Source organism: Cryptomeria japonica, chromosome 5 (assembly GCF_030272615.1).
Source record: "Cryptomeria japonica chromosome 5, Sugi_1.0, whole genome shotgun sequence".
NCBI lineage: Eukaryota > Viridiplantae > Streptophyta > Pinopsida > Cupressales > Cupressaceae > Cryptomeria > Cryptomeria japonica.
In genome coordinates this window covers 216,468,431-216,491,440 of record NC_081409.1, presented here as the reverse complement: position 1 = coordinate 216,491,440, position 23,010 = coordinate 216,468,431, and the positions used below count along the sequence as shown (strand labels likewise).

The 23,010-nt window shown below is 38.7% G+C and overlaps 1 protein-coding gene across 1 annotated transcript in view; it reads right to left on the bottom strand.

Annotated features, from left to right (window-relative positions):
- LOC131064395 (uncharacterized) overlaps positions 1–23,010 on the bottom strand; it is an 82,849-nt gene that overhangs the window by 39,060 nt on the left and 20,779 nt on the right. The window contains exon 2 of the mRNA XM_057998526.2: positions 21,609–22,076. Within this exon, the coding sequence (XP_057854509.2) occupies positions 21,609–22,076 (468 nt within the window). The remainder of the gene's footprint in view (positions 1–21,608; positions 22,077–23,010) is intronic.

Below are 23,010 nucleotides of genomic sequence, written 5' to 3'. Positions count from 1 at the left end.
CCCCTCAGGGTTGCGGGAAACTATGTTACCCACTCGTCCTCATCGGTAACACCATTCGCTCCCCAAATTGTTTCACAAGTGCGACAGTGGCGGACAGGGTCTTCTTTCCCATCCCCATGGAACTTTGGAAGTTTTTGTTTTTGTGCCATGCCTTGTCTTTTTACTACTGGTGGCTGTTGTCCTACTCCGGATGGGTCAGATCCTATAAGGGGTGCTTGACCGCCATGCCCCGGTGTCCCTCCGACACTCCTGGCAGCCCCGGTGTCTTCTCCCTCTCCTGCCTCCTCCCCACTCCTTGGAGTTTTCCTAGCCTCTGGTGTGTGTGGCAAGTCCCTCAAATCCCTCAACTGAGTTTTGGTATACTCTATCCTGCGGCGAGTTTCCGCAAGTAACTCCTCCCGACTCCGTGGGTGGCCGCTGGCCTCACCGTCCCCTTCGGAGCGTTCCTCCTCTCTTCGCTTATACCTCTGTCGCCTTTCCGCTTGCTGTTCAAGGATCAAGGCACGTTGGGCTACTGCACGTTCATCTATATATTGTTGCTTATTTTTGTCTTTATTCAGTGTATTGGGCATTAATTCCCAGACCGCTTTCTATATACTTAATGACATAAAAAGTAGAACACTTTTATTTATTCATAATGTGGAAGACAAGTTTATGCCAACAATATGACATAATTATTACAATAAGTGTTCTTTATTCCGCCCCGTATGGCTCACGGTTCAAATGCCCCTGACCTGGTGCCATCTCGTTCTGCTTCCCGTTCCTCGTACTGCTGCAAAATTTGTTGGCGTCGCTCTTCCCGGGCAATCTCCTCCAGGCGAGCTTGTTGTGCCAACGATGCTTGTGCTAGCAGTCGGGGGAGATGGTTCATCAACCGATTTACCTCCGGACTCACTTCCAACGCTGTCCACACGGCACTTGGTGGGACTTCCGCCTCCGCCGCCTCTCGTCGTACGTATGTTTGAATGGCCACCTGGAGCAAAATTGAAAACTCTCGCGTTGCCGCGTCCTCCCCTGTGTATAGTTCTGTTAGGGCGTCGTCGGCCTCCGGGTTCACCTCACCAATGGGTAGGCCCATTGTGTCTGTGCGCCATCCGTGTCTCCTGTTCCGAGTTCATCTAGGCAACGGCGCCAAATGTTTACCTCACTGAGTAAACAGGAAGAATACAAGAATCGAACAGTAATGCACAAAGCAAATATAAAAGAAGTACCAGAATAAGCTTGCCATTAATGTCAAAGGATGTTCATATTATAATCTGTCGCCAACATTACATGTCCTCCAACACCCGGAGGTGGTACAATATATGACAGCTGAAGGGGTGCGACACAACCGTCGCGACTCCAACTACCTACCCGTCGGCTAACTAACTATTGATAATTAACATTACTAACTATACACTTTTTCCCGATAACAGATGGTTGAGGGAAAGAAAGCACCTCCCTATTGCTGGGATGGTTGTTCAAGCCAAATTCAGAGAATAACATGCACAACAAAGGCACTAAACCTTTGTGACCATGGCCTCCCTAAGTCCACTAATCCCTTATAGGTTGGTCACACATTTCTATATGAAACCCTAGATCAGAAGGGTATCTCTCTTCATAGGGCTTGGGCATTCTTGAACAATACTCTTGTGGATGATAAATTTGGATAAAAGAGGAGCAAATGCATTAACACAATAGACTCAATCCACATTGAACACACAACTCAAATTAGACCACAATGAAGGCATTAAACTGTTGATGTGAATAAGGTATTTTACCCAACTATTATTTCTGATGGCCTCAGTTTGTTTCTCATCGGTTGTGTTGAAGGCATGGAGACAATGGCATTTGTTGCTCTCACAATGTTACAAAAATATTAATTTTGTGAGATACTTTCTGTTGGTTATGGTACAGTTAGATGAACTGATCATTAACATTTCTTTTCATTCATAAATCGGAAGTATTAGTTATTAGTTAAGGGTTGTTTAAAAGTAGTTTCAACTACCTCTCAACTGTACATCTGAAGAAGGAATCTATTTAATAACAAGTCATTGACATTCAATAGCTGTGTGAAGAGTATGCTCGTGCAATATGAAATTTGAATATAAAACTTGCTGTCTGCTTAAGATTAGTGTGTGATAAGTGTGCACAAATTAATGTGAAATCTGGAAATGAGTACGAGGTTCAATGTTTCTCAAGCAAGATAAGTAGAGCCATATTCACCTGTTCCTTGTATTGAAGATCTCTGCAATACAAATGAAAGGCTCTTGACAATATGTGTGAAAAAGAAAGTTCGAATGAGGTATCATTAATCATGCTTTGTTCAGACATTCAGGTATAACTGTGACCTTTGTTTTGTGAATAGTATTTTCATAACAACATATTCAAGGCAAAGAGAGGTGACAACTACTTGAGAAAGAAACTAACATATAAGTGCTGTGTGTTATGTATTTGGAGCAATAAAGAGTTGATTCTGAAATAGTAAAATACGTTAGAGGGCAGAGATATTTTCAGTGATGGAGAATTATTTCTGAACATTGACTGCTGTTTTTATCACTGAAATAAACAAGGGTTATAAGCATTCATTGTGTCATCCATAGTAGAAAAGTTGAATTAAAAGATCACTGCTTTTCTTGGTGATATTATTTTTGAATCGTAGATCTGAAAGTTAATAGAAGTATTTGAAATTGTTTGGGTACAGCTTTCACATATTGAAAATTAGTGTTGACAGTGATATGCTTTTGTGGGCATTCTGAGGTTGTTTTAACAGGTTCACTGAAGTTTGGTGCTAAACACAGAAGTTCTGAAGAATTTGTTTGCAGGTTGTTACAATTGGATCAACTACCACTGCTGAAAAGTGATACTGTCTTGTTTTACTTGCATTTTATCAAAGTTTGTAAAGGTTGTTATTTTGGTTGAATTCAGTCATATTGAAAACATCCTTAGAGTTGGTGCCTAAGGACATGGAGTTGGTGCCTAAGGACATGGAGTTGGTGCTCTATGTTTCTTGAGTTGGTGCTCAAGTCATTGTATTGTGTACTTGGAGGGTTGGTGCTCTCATAAGAGCTTTGATTGAGTTGGTGCTCAAAAGATTGTAAGTGTGATTTAACTGTGAGGCTGGATTAGGACGGTAGATCCTAGCAGCATTTCTCACCATGGTTTTCCCAAATTGGGTTTCCACGTAAAATCTTGTGCATTCTCTCTTGTGCAGTTGAGTTGATACTGTTTTCCTTATTGTTTCCTTCCAAATTACAATCTGAAGGTTAATACGTTTAAAAGTTATTGAACTTAAAAAGGATCAAATATACTACTGATTCACCCCCTCCTCTCAGTAGTAGCTTGTGTTCTACAAGGGAGTCACGCCTTTTCATTATTTATATCCTTTGCAATAGTCACACCTTATCCTAACTAATCGCTGCCTTGAACTCTGAATTAATTTATTTGTATGTTGTTTAGGGATCACTGCCAAGTAATAATTCTTAATTAATCTCCATCGACCACTTGGTGGAATCGCTCCCCTTTTTATTTCTCTTGCCAAGGATAAAGGCATGTTTGGGGTTAAATAATGTTGCGCCTGTTTGTAACATAGCGGGGGCATGACAACACAAGAACACCCTAGCTATTCAATTGGAATATTTGGAATTGTGAGTCCATCAATAATACATAATCTTGGTCATAAATAGTGTTAGCCCAATATCTATGAACACTAACTATGGAGTAAAAAGACTCTACTCATAGTCCGCTATTCCGTGTCCAAAGGTAAGTGGTGAATAGATTCCCTAGGGTAACTACTTACTAGTGCATCACAAGTACAAAACAATCAAAACGTCTACTTGTATTTGTACAAGGTTCGACTAGGAAGTCTTATATATACTTAAAGGTACATGAAGCTCAATTCTATGAGCAAGGGTGTTGTATAATTGTTTGGTTCGAGAGGATAAACATCCTCCTCCTTCACTTAGCAAACTATAAAACAGCTACCAAATTAGCCCAAAATGACAACTCCTTGGAATTTAATACCTCATCAACAAATGAGATTTGAGCTTAAACATTTGTTAATCATATCCAAATCAATAAAAGTCCACTTAGAAAATAGGAAAAAAGGAAAGGATGTTACCGCTATATCTGATAAATCAAATATGGGAAATAATAATATACATGACAATGCATATCAGACACAACAATAAAATATATCTTTATTCGCACATGAAATTATTATAGAGAAGACCAAAGATGGTCGGCCAAGGATTACAATAGATCCCCTATACCTTACTACCTTCCTTGGCGGTACACAACATATTTAAAGGACTCAACGGTTGCCGAGAGGAACAAAACCATCAACCAACTGACATATTAACTATCCAAGAGTGACAACCCACTTAATACAAACAATTAATGCATTGGCAAATAACAAATATTATCAAACATAACAATAGGCATTTTATGCCGACTACATCATCCCTCACAAAAGAAAAAGTTGTCTTACAAACAACAAGTAAACATCAAGTAATATTTGGAAAGACTAATGACAGACAGTGACTTGGACTAGACAACCCAAACTTGTAGTGTACCTGCCAAATCAAATTGGGGTTTGGGGGCAGCACCCCCAGCGGAATCAAGGGCCAGTGCCCCTAGCAGGGTTGAGGGATAGCGCCCCTCGTGGGGTCGAGAGGCAATATAGAGTGGGGTCAAGGGGTAGTGCCCCCATTGCCAACACCAAATTTAGACCTTCAAAACCCCACAAAACTCCATGGTGCACCTCATTTTTCTGATTTTTTTAGATGTCAAAAACAATGTTGATGAAGCCAAAAAATATAGATTTCACAATGTTGGTGCACGATCTCCATACGGTTGAGTAGGTGCCTCATACGATCTCTATTCTCCATACGGACTTGTTGACTTCGCGTACAACATTTCTCTCTTCATGAATGCCTATCACCCATACAGATTGCTTTGTTTTTCTTCCCTTGTATGGCGTCCAATACGACAACCCTTTACGTTTGTACAGCATGCCTAGTCCTCGTACGGATTCATTTGTGTGCTAGTACAGTGTTTGCGGTGTGTTAGACCTTCTACTCTTAATTCCATACAGAACCCTCTAACATACAACAACCTTTCTCATGTACGGCCACCCATCCCTCAATACGTACAGATTCTTCCACCCTCTTGTTTTTTCGTACAATCTGGTAGGACGTAGGTATAGAACATTTGGATCCACATACGGATTGGGTATATTCATGTTCATATGGCAGGTTGGTGTTCTTCTTGTATGACTGAATGCTTTTCCTCATGTACGGTATCACCCCTCCATACAATAACCTTCTCCCGTATGGCTTCCTTACATACGAAGTGTTTGACATTTCCATTGATTCAAACTTCTCTATCCCTCTGTACAGGTTGGCAGGTTTGACAAGTTGCTCAACCCTTCCAGCGTATGGTCTGATCTCAACTCATCCTTATACATACGAATTCCTCCTTTCCTTGTATGGCTTCCTTCTCTTCTAGCCATACAGCCTCCCAATCTGCTCCCCATACGGTGTAAATGTTCTACTGTATGTTGATATCCCTTCCTCCGTACGAAGTGGCAAGGTTGCTTGAGTTTGTGGCGTACGGTCTTGGATCCTTGTCGTACGAAGTGCAAGTCTAAGAATGTTGTTCAATATGTCGTACCTCCAAATGCAATAGCCAAAATCTTAAAGTGTCCTACCAAGATTGTTGGATGGGGTCTACCAAATGCTACCATACGAAATGAAGACTTGGTTGCCATGCTATAATACTCCTTGAAGGTTGTGCATTGAATATTGAAAGTTGTACCAATGTTGGGTGTCGTACCAATTTAATGCCTCCATTTTTTATTTTTTTCTCATTAGCCAACTCCATATTTTGCCTTCTAAATTTTTTTATTTTCTTCGATTCCCTTTTCTTTTTGCTTCAATTTTCCATCTTTGTACTATCAAATGTATCGTCCATAAATTTACATGCTTTTATTGGTTTCTCTTCATCAAGAGTTGCAGCTTCCAAAATATTAAACGTCGACGGAAATATCTTGTACTCCTCCATTTGCCAATGAAATAGTCCATTCAAGGAACTCATCTCATCTTTAGAACAATCTTCCAACTCGAGCACCCCTTCATTGTTTGGTTCCATGCCTTTCCTCCATCCAAAATCTCCACCCTCAAACTTTGAGTCAAAGGATGCCAATTCTTCACTCACTGCTTGTTCCTCATGTCAATGACATACTTCCTCCCATCACTCTCAATCGAGAGTGTGTTCCGCTTCCAATTATGATTCACCTTCACATTAATCAACCATGCCTTCCCGAGGAGTGCGTCGTATGCCTTCTACAACGGGATGACTACGAAGTCCAAGAAAAATTGTTGTCTCAATCATTACTTTTTGTACCACCAAAGTTCCCAATGGCTTGATGCCATGTTGGTCGGTACCTACTAAGTGGAAGGTTGGCGGCCACAATGTCAACTTCCCCAGACATTTCCAAGTTTCCTCCAGTAGCACATTAACTCCCGAGCCCCCGTCAATGATGGTGTTTGTCAACTTTTGGCCCATTATTTCCATCTCGACAATAGTCGGCTTCCTCCCGATGCTCACCATCAGCAACCTTGGATCACTAGCCTCATTCCCTTCATGTGGCGGTTTCTCTATCTCGTGGTTTGAATTGTTTTTGGCTAATTGTATCGTCACTAACCGTGTTGGGAATTGCCACTCTCAGTTGCAGCATAGTTTGAAGAAGGTTTGCCACCTTGATGGGTATGATTGTCTGTAGCCCCTGTCAAACTATGTTCTTCTCTAACTCCCGCAATGACGTACTTGCAGTTCTATTGGAGGTTACTCGATCCTTCACTAACACTTGTTCTACTTCGACTCTACCTTCTTGGAGTTGTTCCTTCTCCGTACAAGAGTTTGAATTGATCACCTTCTTTCTCTGTGCTCTCGTGACTACCAAAATTGCGTCCTCTTGTTCCTCCACATATATCATATTAATACCCTTCTACTTCGGGCAGTTGGTGTCTTCATAGTCACCTGGTCCACACCATTTGCACAATAATCGTAAGTTGTCTTTCTTGTTTTGGCAGTCTCTCGCAAAGTGTCCCCATTTGCTAAATTGTCGGCACTGTTGTAATGTTCCCAGTTGGGGATTGGATTATTTGGCGTTCAAGTCCTGCAAACAAACGTTAGTATACAAACAATATGAAAGATAATTAAACATATATATTTGTTTGGGCAATTATACAAGAAAGAATGCTATACGTTATTCTACATATTTAACAAATAATGTTAAGCTAATTTAATGTTATCTATAAAAAAGGATACAATACTCAGTTGGACCTTACCTGGATTGACCCAACCCTCTATTGAGAAATATTTCTCAGTTAGGAGCAACCCAGGATGTAGTCCTCCTAAGGTCTCTATTTGGGATCTCTATTAATAAGTGAAATCATTAATTTTCTCAAAGCTTGGCAGAGATCCCACCCCTGCTCAAGCTTCTCTATCTCTAACATATGCATATGGTTAACCTCTAAATATATATATATATATATATATATATATATATATATATATATATATATATATATTGTCTCTAAGAGATTCCCTATGAATCTCTCTCTGGATTCCTCTTGGAATCTTGGCATTCAATTTTGCCCTCTGGTCTCTATGGCTCCTTTAAAGGGAGCAATCATCGTAGACATTAGCAGGGACTTAAATATAATTCTGCTTTGAAATGCCTCAATGATCCCTAGCTCTGTAAATTGCCTCTGAAGCAATCTCTATTCCCTCTGTTTTAATTCTGAGTGTATCTCTACAATCTTATGGTAATTGTTATTTAACATCACTAATATATCACTATTATATTATAATCCTGAGTGTATCTCTGTCTCTAGAGTGTCGTTACAATTCTGAGTGCATCTCTATTATGCTAATTCTGAATGTATCTCTGCAACATTGATTCTAAATGCATCTCTGATATATTAATTTAGAATGTATCTTTGTTATTTACCGGCTGTTCTGCTTTAATTTATCTTGCGGTATGATTCGAATTCCACGGCATTATTCATGAAGTATTTCCTACAGTTTAGGGCAAACCACTTACCGTTCACTTGCCGGTGGTGTATCTTGGATATGCTGGGTACGCTCTATTCCTTCCACGGTTTTTGCTTCCAACGTGGCTATCACTGTTAGCACTTTATATCTCTCAATTTGAGGGAGAGGTCACACCTCTTCATCATGTATGCCCTTTGGCAAGAGACATACCCTTTCACCCTTAGCACCATTTGAAAGAGTGCAACTCTTCATTAATTCTACCCTGAAAGGGACACAGCCTTTCATAATCAGATGTGCACTTATTATTTAAATCAGATCTGCACTTCTCATTTCCAAATTATCCCCCCTCTCAAATGAGGTTCTCTTCTCCCTTTTATATCTCATTGTTGAGGGAGTCACAACTTTTCCTTTCATGTCTTTTGACTTTTCATTAACTTAATTAATTTTTAATTAATCATATTTAATTATATTATTTTATATTTTAATTTAATTTTTAATGTTTTAATTTTATTATTATCATTTATTATTAAATTCTATTTCAAAGTGGGGACATTACAACTGTATGATAGGACATCCTTTGCAGTCGTACTATATTTGGTTTCGACCTCGTTGATTTCCATTGCCACCAAGCAATACATTTTGTGGTTTCAATGGGCTGTAATCTACCTATATAAAGAGTACTTGCGTACTTCTAGTCTTCAAATTATATGAACACTCCTTTATTGAATAACCCATCATTGGCAAATCTCACAAAACATCTTTTTAGGACAACTACCTTTCGTGTGCCCCTCAATTTTGCACTCGGTACACCATAATTCATTACATTCTTTATTGGCTCCTTTCTCAGCCTCCAATGTTGAAATAATAGCTAGTTCGGATTACCTTGCAAATCAAATATATGTAACTTGTATTATTTGTATCGGGTTGGGCCCAAACGCATAATGTAACTTGTGCGAACTTAAATTGTATTTGGCTGGGACCAAAATATATATTGTAACTTGTAGGCCCCAAAGCTGGGCGGTAAAATGTAAAAGCAAATTATGTTTTATTTTGGCACCAAGGATCAAAGTTGGTTGGGTCAAGTTGAAGGGTTAAGCCTTGTATATATACAAGGCTCAACCTCCCTTCCAATATGTACAATGCGAAAATTATAATACCTTATGTGCATGCGAATCAAGGTAGCAAATCAAGGCAGCGAACTAAGGCAGAAAACTATGTATTCCTCCATGCAAATCAGGGAAGCGAACTGTGCATAATATAAGCATCATTTCATGTGAATGCTGATCACCTCCCTTGGAGTCATAGCGAATTCTGATCTGTAGAATACTGCGAATTCTGTGTTGAGACATGGACCAGCTAGGACTCGAACCTAGGACCTTCCATACGTTGTTGGAGTGCTCTACCACTGAGCTACTGGCCCTCTTGGACCAGTCCATTGTCGGTCCGGGTGTGGCTTATTTCCAACACCAACACCCCCCCTTAAGCCACACCTCTCCTGTGCTTGGGGCTCCTAGCCTGGACTTGGCTCTGATACCATGTTGAGACATGGACCAGCTAGGACTCGAACCTAGGACCTTCCACACCCTGCTGGAGTGCTCTACCACTAAGCTACTGGCCCTCTTGGACCAGTCCATCGTCGGTCCGAGTGTGGCTTATTTCCAACACCAACATTTTGATTCTTTCACAGTGAGCACGAGCCTATTCATCATCAACTTCATAGCGAATTCATTATGCAATCGAGCTGATCGAACCTTGCAAGAAGTTGGACTATGTCTAATCTTCCATCAAATCTGAAGTTGATATTTTGTTGAGCGAAGTTGATGTGGATTAGTGTCATTATCTTCCTTGAAGCAAGCTAGGGCAAAGTGGTTGTGGATCAGCAACTAAACAGATAAGTAATCTGATCAATCTGCATATGTAATATGCACATTACTGAAAAGGTTTTGATCTGGACTTGAGGCTGTGTTTTTCCTCCAATCTGGAGGTTTTCCCAGGATAATCTGAGTGTGTTGTCTTGTGTTTTGTTTGTATTCTTTATTTTTGAGTTTTATTATTACTTCTGATTACTAAAATTAACATGGTATCAGAGCCAGATTCATTCTAAGTAATCAGATTAACAGTAAGCTTTCACCTTCAGTTTGCTGTTTTATTTTCAAGATGGTGACAGGTTTGAAAGTAGAGACAGACTTGATGGGGCTCTTAATTTTACCTCTTGGAAGGTTCGTGTTCTCCTTGCCCTTGAAGAGATTGATCTGCTGCAGTTTGTAGAAGATAAGGATCTGCCTAAGCCCTCAGATCCAGAAGAGTTAAAGCAGTTCAAGAAGAATGCTCTTAAGGCCAAGAAGTTCCTAATTGATTCTGTAAAGGATCATCTTGTCCCAATCATCTCCAAGTTGCCTTCAGCCAGGGAGATGTTGAAACACTTAGAATGTATGAGATCAACAACATCAGCCGAGCACTTGATCGAAGGCAGAAACTACTTCAAGTCAAGATGGGTAAGGGAGATTCAGTAATGTCTTTCTTCATGAAAATTTCAGAATTGAAGGATCAACTCAGCTCCATTGGAAATGAAGTTGTGGACAAGAACATTGTCATGATTGCACTAAATGGACTTCCTGATTCTTGGGATCCATTCATTCAAAGTATAAGCAGAAGATCTGAATTTCCCACATTTGATCGCCTCCAGTCTGATTGCATTCAAGAAGAATCTCGCTTAGCTGCAAGAGGAATGCTCAAGGGCGCTCATGGAGGTGACCATCACATGCTTGCATCTCAATGTGTCAAAAGAAAGGGTGGTCATTGGAAGAAGAACAACTTCAAAAGAAATAGAGATTTCAGACCTCCTATTGCTCATGATTCAAGGAAGAAGCCAAGGGATCTTTCACATATCCGTTGCTTCAGATGTGATAAGTTTGGACACTATGTTAAAGAATGTCAGAATCTGCCAAAGCAAGGAGAAGCGAACCTGGATGAAGTTGCAGATTCAAAGGATAACGAAGACTTCCTCTTCATTTCTGCTTTATCCAGCAATGTGTCAACTGACAGCAACACTTGGTTGATAAACAGTGGTGCATCCAGGCATATCACGGGGTACCAGGAGCACCTCTCAGACTTAATGGAGAAAGAGTCCAACCTTCATGTGGTAATTGGTGATGATGCTCGGTATTCGGTAAGAGGTTTTGGCAATACTTCTTTAAATTTAGAATTTGGTATCTCCTTGCATATTAGTGATATTTTATTTGTTCCTGGAATTAAAAGAAATTTAATCTCCATTTTTGCCCTAGAAGATAAAGGTTATCAAGTAGCATTTTCTGAGGGTAGAGTAATTGCATGGCTAGTTTTAAATCTGCTCGTGTTATTGGAAATAGATATGATAGTTTGTATAAGCTTTCAGCTCACCCTGTTCAAGCACTCATTCATGAGGCTCCCGAATCTAGCGAGCTATGGCACAGAAGGCTTGGTCACCTCCAATTCCAGGCACTTCCTTCACTTGAAAAGATAGTTAAAGGTATGCCTAAACTTAGTCATTTTCATGATGATACTTGCAAAGGTTGTGCATTAGGTAAGAACACTAAAAGTCCATTTCATAAAAGTGAAAGTAGAGCCAAGGAAAAATTGGCACTTGTTCATTCTGACTTATTTTTCTAGAAAAACTTGGATTTATTTTCTGAAAACAAAAGAATCTGATGAAGTACTAAGTAGGTTCAAAAAATTTAAAGCCTTAGCTGAGAAAATGTCTGGTAAAAGAATTAAAGTGTTAAGATCTGATAATGGAGGTGAATACACCTCAGGTAGCTTTCATGATTTTTGTGTAGAGACAGGAATTAAGAGAGAGTTCTGCATTCCCTACAATCCTCAGCAAAATGGAGTAGTTGAAAGGAAGAATAGATCTATTGTTGAAGCTGCTAAAGCCATGATTCATGATCAGGATCTTCAAACCTTCTTATGGGTCGAAGCTTCCAAAACTGCAATTTATATTCAGAATAGATGTCCTCATCGAGTATTGAAGAACATGACTCCTGAAGAAGCCTTCACTGGAGTCAAACCAGACATCAGTCACCTAAGGATTTTTTGAAGTCCTGTCTATGTTCGTGTTCCAAAGGAAAAGAGAACTAAGCTAGAACAATCCGGGAAGAAAGGCATACTTGTTGGATACAGTGAGACCTCCAAAGCTTTCCGCATCTACATTCCAGGACAAAGGTATATTGAGGTAAGTAGAGATGTTACCTTTGAAGAGAATATTGCTTTTAAGAAATCTAAAGGTTATGATAAGGAAATTGTTGATAATCAAAATATGGATATTGATACTAAACCTGAGATTCTGAGAGAGTCCCCTGAGATTCAAAGGGAGCCTATTGAGAATCCTCAACACATTGATTGTAGTGATCCTTATGAGCCCTTGGATCCAATTGATGGACCTAGAGATATTGCAGTTAGCAAGAAAAGATCACTTTGGGTTAGGAGCACAATTCAAGAAGCAGAAAAGTTTGCAGCTCCCCAAGGAACATTTAGAGAAAGCTGAAGACCTCAGAAATTCTCAAACTATGTTGCAATGATGTGCAATATAATTGAGACTCAACCATGAAGCATAGAAGAAGCTATGAACCAACAAGCATGGAAACTAGCTGTGGACAAAGAGTATCAATCCATCATCAAGAATGATGTCTGGGATATTGTGCCTAGACCTAAAGGTAAGTTTGTTGTTTCTTCTAAATGGTTGTTTAAAATTAAACATGTTGCTGATGGTAGTAATGAGAAATATAAAGCTAGATTTGTAGCTCGTGGTTTTTCTCAAAAGGAAAGTAAAGATTATGAGGAAACATTTGCTCCTGTTGCTAGATATACTTCTATTAGAACTATTATAGCTATTGCTGCACCTAAAGGTTGGAAGTTACATCAGATGGATGTAAAGACAGCCTTAATGGTGTCATTGAGGAAGAAGTTTATGTTGAGCAACCATAAGGTTATGAGATTCATAGCAAAGAATCTCATGTGTGCAGATTAAAGAAAGCTCTTTATGGCCTCAAGCAAGCCCCTAGAGCTTGGCATGAAAGAATTGATAAGTATTCAGTAAGTCTAGGATTTTGTAAGAATGATGTTGATCCTAACCTTGACTTTAAAGTATTTGGTAATGAAATGCTAATTCTGGTTTTATATGTGGATGATTTATTTCTAGCTGGTGAAGATAGTCTCATCATTAGATGTAAGAAAGAATTAGCTACTGAATTTGAAATGAAGGATCTAGGTCTAATGCATTGCTTTCTAGGGTTAGAAGTGTGGCAAAGACCTAATGAAATCATTCTAAGTCAAAGAAAATATACTGTTGATATTTTGAATAGATTTGGAATGTTGGATTGCAAACCTATGTCTACTCCTATGGAAACTAACTTGAAGAAATTGAGTTTATCTGCAGCTAACTCTGATTTTGCAGGATCTTCAGAGTACAAGCAGTTGATTGGATCATTGATGTATCTGGTTAACACTAGACAGACATTTGTTATGCAATGAGTGCACTCAGCCAGTTTATGAACAAGCCAAAGCACGTTCACCTTGTTGCAACCAAACATATTCTGAGATATTTGCGTGGAACTGTTGGCTATGGGCTGAAGTATCCAATCAACACTATCATTACCTTGGAAGGTTACTCAGATTTTGATTGGGTAGGAAGTGTTACAGATAGGAAGAGCACTTCAAGCATCTGTTTCAGGTTGGGTTCTGCTATGATTTCCTGGGCCAGCAGGATATAGTCCTCAATAGCCTTGAGTAAGCCTTGAGTACTGCAGAAGCTAAGTATATCGCAACGAGTGTTGCATCAAGAGAAGCAGTGTGGCTTCGGAAGCTTCTTGCTGGGTTGTTTGGACAACCTTGGGAACTGTTGTGACGTATTCACACATCGCCCCATTGCAAATGGGGACCCCTACTTTTTTTGCTTTCTAGGGTTTGTTTTCTAGGTCTTTTAGGGTTTTGTCTATTAGCCTTTGCATGATGAGTGCTGTCAGGGGGATCGCTGGATAGTAGGCTCTGCTTGAGCTAGGTTGAGTCAGTAGATGCTCCAGGTTAGGGTTTCTTTGAAAGTCTTCCTTAGGGCCTAGTTTTGCTCTTGTTGCTAATTGTGTCTTGCTTGTTGAGTGAGTATCATCTTGAAGGTCCAAGCTAGATCAAGTTGGTGAGTGATGAAGTCTGGAATATCATCTTGATCTTCAAATGCCCTGAAATTTGGCTAAGTCTGGAATGTCCTGATCCTAAAATTTGGCTGTCTGGAAAACTAAAGAATCCTCCAAAAACTAGAATTTGCATTATAACTCCTGGAGGTCCGAAACCACTCTCAAACATCCTGACAGTATCTATGGAATATAACTTAAAGTATAAGAAAGAAGAGGATGTTATATTCCATAAAATGATCCTGACGGAGAGGCTAAAATGTCAAATTTCGCTCCTGACCCTTCCAAAGGGTCCAGAGCGAAAATTCACCAAGTACTCGGGATCTCACCTAAGTCAAAGAGTGGTTGAGCGAACGGGCAAGGATATAGAAGGAAATGGATCTAGGATCAAGTCTAAGACAAAGTCAAGTCAGTTTGAAGGTGAATTGAGCCTAGAATAGGAATTTCGCTCCTGACCCTTCCAAAGGGTCCAGAGCGAATTCCTCTACAAGACACTCCACCTTGACCCAAACTATAAGCTAACCCATTCCTAGGTTTGAATGAAGGAAAAGGCACTTGTTTGAATGAAGAAATGTGAAAATGAAGCCAAGACTTGAGCTCAAAGAGGAATTTCGCTTCTGACCCTTCCAGAGGGTCCAGAGCGAAATTCTTAGAAAACCCCTTTTTCTTCCTTGTTTGCACTGAAAGTCTTGTTCCTTGATCATAGTGGGGGTAGACGGACATGTTCTTGCCTTGAGGGATGATGGAAAGCAATAAAAAAATGAAATATCAAGCCTACAATGAGATTTTCGCTCCTGACCCTTCCAAAGGGTCCAAAGCGAAATTCTCCAAACCTCTCTTTTCCCTCAATTTTATGCCAAGTCTAGGGTGGTTCAAGGTAAAATAAGATTGGGAGTGTCCTTAGGTGTGACTTTGACTTGCCAGTGATTATCTAGTTTGAAGGAATTGAGCCAAATGATAAAAATCGCTCCTGACCCTTCCAAAGGGTCCAGGGCGAAAATTCTTCAATCACCTATTTTTCCTTGCAAAATCAAGTCAAACTTGGGTTGGATGAGAGAAGAGAAGTGTTTCCTTGCCTTTTGAGGTGGATTCAAGATGAAATGATGGAGGAATGAGCTCAAAACAAGATTTTCGCTCCTGACCCTTCCAAAGGGTCCAAAGCGAAAATCCTAAAACACATCCTATCTTCAAGAGTTTGTGCCAAGTCAGGCCTAGATCAAGTGAGGGATGCCCCTAGGATTGCCCTTGAATAGTTTGTTGCCTTCAAATATGCTAATTTTAAGCTAAAAAGTGAATTTCGCTCCTGACCCTTCCAAAGGGTCCAAAGCGAAATTCTTCCAACCATCCTTTTATCCAAATTTTGAATGATGTCAAGCCTAGGCTAGGGTGAGAGAAGCCATTTGGAATGCCTTGGAAAGTTTTTTAATCATTAAAAGTGCAAATTTTGGGCTAGAGGAAGAAATTCGCTCCTGACCCTTCCAAAGGGTCCAGAGCGAAATTCTGGATAGGTCCTGTCCCTAGCTAGGTTTTTTGAGCGAATTCTCCTTTTTAGGCCTTAGTAAGATCAAGCCAATGTTGCCAAGTTGAGAAGTGGATTCAATATGAGGGAGTCCAGATGAAGTCAAGTGAAGAAAGTGAAATTTAGTGTGAATAGGCAAGCAAAAAATGAATTTTGCTCCTGAGCCTTCCAAAGGGTCCAGAGCGAAATTCTTCAATCTGCCTATTTCCTCCTTGTGTCAAATCGAGACTTTGAGTCCTAAGGCGTGGTTGAGGTTGAAATGATGTTACTTTGCCCTGCAAGATGAATTGAAGTGAAGGAGATGAGGAATTGAGACCTAAAACTTGAATTTCGCTCCTGACCCTTCCAAAGGGTCCAGAGCAAAATTACCAATTTCACCTAAATTGCTCATGATGAAGATCGGGAGATGGATTCCCAGACCTTGGTGGAGAGAAGACTAGTGTATGCTTGCCTTGGAAGGCATTTTGGAGTAGAGGCATGATAGATTTTGTCCTAAAATATAAATTTCACTCCTGACCCTTCCAAAGGGTCCAGAGCGAAATTCTTAAAACCTCTATTTTGCCCCAAATTTACATCAAACTTGGTATGGGTTGAGAGTATAGGGATCCTTAGGCATGCATCTAAGCAAGCGTAGTCGCAAAGTGAGGTCTAAATGAGCCAGGAATGCAAAATTCGCTCCTGACCCTTCCAAAGGGTCCAGGGCGAAATTCTTATAGAGCCTGTCCCTGGAAAGAATCTTGAGCAAACTTCATTTTGATATCTTCTTGTTGATGATTTAAGGTAGAAAATGCTATGTTGAAATGAATTCGTTATATGACCTTAATCATCTTTTGGTTTGTCTTGCAGATGAAAGAAGACCAGGCCAGATCAAGGACGACCTCTTCCAGTCCAGCATTTCAAGGAAAGGTACACCATCCATCCTGCACATCAAAGACAAATGAGGTTAAAGCAAAGACAAATGAGGTTAAAGCAAGGGTCCGTTGAAGAAGCCAATAGTTTCAGAAGAGTTAATTAAAGTTATCTTCTCAGCATCATCAAATTGAAACATCAACCAAGTTACAAGTGTCAGACAGGGTGGCGTCCCAGTCATCATTCCTCCAGTTGGATTGGTCCACCTCAACATGTCCAGATTCAATGTACCTGACTCATCGGGGATGACACAAACTTCAATGTACCTACCCTGGTTATCCATTGGTCGAATATTCCAGAGAAGACATGTGTCCAAATAATGCAATTATTTCATTGGCTAGAATTGAGTTTGTTGTAACAAACCCTAATTAGGGTTTACATTGTAAAATCTTGGCCATTGATCTCAAATTGATCTAAGCCATTGAATTGTATTGAGAGTATCATAAAAGGCTCAAGCTCTTCATTTTGTAGAGGTTAATAGAGAATAGCTAGCTAATAGTTAATGGTTGGTTAATAGAGAATAGATAGTAGTGAATAGTCAGAGTAGGAAATAGTTAGAGTAGAATAGAAAGAGAAGGCAAAGATTGTTGCCAAAATGTTGTTGTAAAGGACTTGTAAACTTCATTGAAGAAATGGTGAATTCTATGGGTCGATTCAACAATTTGCAGGGTCTCTATACTTCTCAAATTTTATTTCATGTTATTAGATGAGTGGAAGAAATCTGTATGATCAATGGTGAAATTTGTATATCCATACTACTAGCAATTTGTTGATTGCAGACTCCCCTTGTGTAGTCAACTGGAATCATTCAGCTTAAGCTTAACTTCAATTGTCGCTTCTTCATTGATATGCATCAATCTGATGGTGTCCATGCCTGTGGCGGTGATCTAAACATCACAAAGCTTTCCTCAGAAGATCGCACTAACCTTATGGAGATGGTCCTGGGATGTCAAAGCAAGACTTAGTTAGAATTTCATCAAAGGTCATTCATTGCTCTTACATTCTTAGTATTAGAAATAGATCCCATTTCAACCCTTCTCCTTTTTCCTTTTTTTTCAAAATCAACAACCAGTAAAATCTCACGTTCCAGCAATATCCAAAGCAAATCAAACGTCCAGGCAGTCAAACGTAAGTCCCCTTGTGATTCCAGCAAAATCACATCATACCACGAGAAGCTTATCCACACGTAGAGATCCTACATACAAGAACCTTGGAGTTGCCTCGATTGATCCTTCGGAGAAATCTTCAGCAGTCGGGAAACTTTGTTCAAGAGAGGATAAGGTACCTTTAGGTATTTTATTCTGTGTTCGCATGTGCATAAAAAACACATCAACAGGAACCCAAATTTATTCATTGTGATAATCAAAGTTGTATTAAAATGTCTGCTAATCCTGTGTTTCATGATAGATCAAAACATGTGGAAACTCACTATCACTATGTTCGTGATATGGTACAAAGAGGTGCCTTACAGCTGAAATATGTTAGCACTGATGAGCAGGTTGCAGACATTCTCACCAAGCCCCTTGCTCGTGTGAAGTTTGAATACTTCAGAGATAGGATTGGAATTGTGGAGAATCCAGCTATGACTGAGAGGGAGTCTTAGTCTCAGTGATGCATTAAGTTACATCTTCCAACCTCTGCGGGCAATGCATGGTGGAGTCACCTCTGCGAGCAATACAAGGTGGATCCATCCTCTACGGGCAATGCAAGATGAAAAGTTTTGTTGTTTTCTTGCAGGTTACATTCATCCTCTACAGGCAATGTAAGATGAATCTCATAAAGAAGTCCACGATGCATGATTACACTATAGCTGACTGAATCCTCTCTAGCTAAGAGGGAGTGTTGAAATAATAGCTAGTTTCGATTACCTTGCAAATCAAATATATGTAACTTGTATTATTTGTATTGGGCTGGGCCCAAATGCATAATGTAACTTTGTGTGAACTTAAATTGTATTTGGCTGGGACCAAACTAAATATTGTAACTTGTAGGCCCCAAAGCTGGGCGGTAAAATGTAAAAGCAAATTATGTTTTATTTTGGCGCCAAAGATCAAAGTCGGCTGGGTCAAGTTGAAGGGTTGAATACAAGGCTCAACCTCCCTTCCAGTATGTACAATGCGAAAATTATGATACCTTATGTGCATGCGAATCAAGGTAGCAAATCAAGGCAGCAAACTAAGGCAGAAAACTATGTATTCCTCCATGCAAATCAGGGAAGCGAACTGTGCATAATATAAAGCATCATTTCATGTGAATGCTGATCACCTACCTTGGAGTCATAGCAAATTCTGATCTGTAGAATAATGCGAATTCTGATTCTTTCACAGCGAGCACGAGCCTATTCATTGTCACCTTCATAGCGAATTCATTATGCAATCTAGCTGATCGAACCTTGCAAGAAGCTGGACTGTGTCTAATCTTCCATCGAATCTTAAGTAGATATTTTGCTGAGCAAAGTTGATGTGGATTAGTGTCATTATCTTCCTTGAAGCAAGCTAGGGCAAAGTGGCTGTGGATCAGCAACTAATCAGATAAGTAATCTGATCAATCTGTATATGTAATCTGCACATTAATGAAAAGGTTTTGATCTGGACTTGAGGCTGGGTTTTTCCTCCAATCTGGAGGTTTTCCCAGGATAATCTGAGTGTATTGTCTTGTGTTTTGTTTGTATTGTTTATTTCTGAGTTTTATTATTACTTCTGATTACTAAAATTAACATCCAATTCTTTCATTTTTCTCAACATATCCCGTTGAAGGGCCTGTATGGTTTTGGATTCTAATAAATAGTATCAATATTTAAATATTGAAATATTAATAGTGAATGCGGGAGTTTTTCCACCAAAGAGAAGAAAGAACCCAAAGAATCTGAAGGACTATAGGTGGAATATTATTAATATTTACTGGCCCTTGCCACAAAAAAATATGTGGTAAGGCATAGCTTGAACAGCAGAAAAGAATTAAAAAAGAAGAAAAATATTTAAAACATGTTGGATTTGTCACAGCAATGGGAAATCCTATTGAAATTTGCCATGGGCTTGCCTATGTTTGTCTGGTACGAACCCACAGCAGTTAACTCACCCTGCTCAGATCAGAAACCAAATCCAGGGTAAAATGAGCACATCCAATAACATAGGTGATACTCATTACAATACCATCAACAATTTAACTCAACAACATAGAATATTGACAAAAACACAACTACAAGACATGGTGCAAGAGTTTGTGACTCGTCAAAAACCAAAATTATTGAATCCCAAGAAATTGCAAATATCAAAGGCAAATCCAAACTCCAGTTAACTGTAGACAATTGTCAAAATAACAAAAGATGGATTAGCAAGTTAAAAAAAGTTTGTTACCTATATCATAACACTTAAATGGATTAGTAGCCTATTAAAAACTTAGTACTTCTTCCTACCTTAGCTCCAGCATACCCAATATCAATACAAGAAAAAGTACTCAAAACAAACAATAACCATCTACGGACATTGACAGGAATTTGCAAGTCAAAGTTGATTCCAAACCAATGTTCATCAGCGACCAGAAGGGACATCCTCCATTATAAAATTTAAATCATGGCATCATCCAACCAACCACCTTAATGGTTAATTGGAATGTGAAATTCCCCACTGAAGGCCACTGTTGTCCTCCAGGGACTAGAGTGCAACTATATGAATTGCTATAGTCACTTGTTTACCCAGTTAACCTTCCATACCCAAGCATATCCTATAGTGAATAAAATTATTACTATTTACAAGCAAATCCCACTGACTCCCTCTCCTTTCCTGTGGGATATAGTTGATTTGTAACAAGAATATGATATACCATCAAAGGCCAAATTTCAAGCAGTTAGTAGTGCATTACAAAGGAAGAAAGTACAACACAATTTCTTAGACAAATAAAAAATAAACTGTTGATAAAAATGTTTGAAATATTGAATTATGTAGCATCATGTAAATTTAGAGTATGAATGATAAATAGCATTCAATGCTTGAAAATTTTAAGATTAAATCGACAAAGTAGGAATCCTGTTCATGTTATGGAAAAAATCTACAGCGACTGCAAATATTCACTGGATACTTCACAATATCGTTATTTTGTTATTTTCATTTGCATCAAAGTGGACTATACCAAAGGACCATAACAGCACATGACTTCTTGATTGATGTTAATCATTAGAAAGAAGCCAGCATGCAGCCTTGAATAGAATTATCAGCTTTGGAGCAACAACTAATAGCATATTCAAAATTTCACTCACAACGAGTTGTTTCTAGTCTATTTTATTTAGTATTGTCACGGTATAGATGTACACAAATGTTTTATATTAATCTAAATCCATGCCTCACTGAAACTCAAGCATCTCAAGGAGAGCAAAATTAAAAAAAGTGCACCAGTAAGAAATGTCTGATTTCTTCACTACTAAAATCAACAATCAGATTTACATTTGAATAGGAAGAAATGAAAATAAAAAATTATGCCTCAAGTATTCTTCCACTGTCTTCAAGTTTTTTGCAGCATAAGTTGAGGAGTTATGAGGCTCCTGATTATGATTTTTTTGTTGCATTTGAAACTAGAATACTCAGCCAAAACAGCGATAAAAATAAGAAAATCAATTTGTGATTTCCAAATATATTGCATACTAAAATTACCGAGCATAAAATTTATATAATGTTTTATTTCTCAAAAACATATGCATATGTTGATTATAATCCAGTGGAATCCAAAATCCTGCACAGTAAGTCAAATTGTGCCTAAGAAGGAAAAGCTAAGAGCTCTGCCTTTTTGCATTTTTATGAGAGGAATTAACAAAAGAAAAATACTTGATAACTTATGATATTTCTATTTTTAAATGTTGGGCAGTAGTTTCAACTTCCATCTAGACAAACTAAACACACATTCTTATTCACATGCAAATGAAGAAATGGGATAAATAGATAAAATATCAGAAACCCAATGCAATGTGAATGCTTATCTTAAATTACCTGCAAAGGATTAAGAATTGTGGTTGTATCCGTCCCCTTGGCTCCTAGTGGAACGATAGACAATGACAAGTAATCACTGATACTTGCAGAATAAAGAACTTTTCCTAAGGTAAGTGGACCCCCAAAAACATCACCAGTGCTCAAGCAGCTTTGGCCTGCAGTGCATTCTGTTACAAGGAGGTCTCTCTCCCTGAAAAATGTCTCAAAAGTAAATTTCACTTCTGTTCCAATCTTCATCCTTGCTTGCTCCAGTAAAGAATAGGCTTCCTGGCTGCTCTCATTTTGCATCATTACAAATGCTCCACCTGCTTTGACTTCCCCTTTAAGTTGGGTTTTGGTTCCCCCTGCCAAACTTCCCTGAGTATTAGATAAAAAACAAGAGAACTGTTTCTCAATCATCTCTACTTTATCTCTCATTTTCTTCAACTCTGCAAAAGCTTCTCTTTGTAGTCTTTTTAAGGTTTGTATCTGCCAAAAAATAGGTTTCATAAGGAGTTTGACATAAATAAACCTCATCAAATCAAATACCTAAATTTACAGTAATCCACTGTCAACTCATCCAGAGCAAAATAACCCTTTCTTTAAGCCATGAATGTTTGGTAAGATAGCAATCCTCAAGAATAATATATCATGCATGAATGTCATTTACTAATAAATAATTATATAACTTGACAAATAAATCAGAGTTCACGTAGAACCTTTCTTTATGTTATATAAATTTGTAATTTAGTGTTTCTTATGCCAGCTATAAATATTGCGTTACACAACGGGAGAATTTACAATTTACAGAAGTAGACTGCTAAACCCATTTTTGTAATGACTCACCCTGGTCCTGCGATTGACTCTACAGTTTCCATCATGCAAAAGAAAATTTCTATTTGTTTGGTTTTGGTAAGAAGTACCTGAAACTGCTGCCATAGTGATAATAGATAAATAATCTTGCTCCTTATGTTTTTTTTTTCAATTATTATTATTTATTAATTGTATGACAATTATTAAGGATTACTATTGATGTTGGTTACTGAATTATTGACAGATTTGTTAACTCATTTATGATTGATTAAATAACAATCTATAATCCAATTAATTTTTACTTATTGTCTACGTTACCCCAAGTTTCCAGGACGGGGGGACAAGGGAACGAGTTTTCGGGACGGCAAATTTTTTTGCCAAATTTGGGGACGGGGGGTGACGGCAAAGGGGACGGCTATATAAAATATAGGGAAAATTTAAAATATATAGGAAAATTCTAAATGTTCATATGAAAACATGGATAAAGCATGCATCTAAACATTATATTCATATGAAAACATGGATATAGCATGTGTATGATACTATGAAAACATTTTAGAATGCAAACATTGAACATACAACATTATCAATAGACTCAATACTCAATATG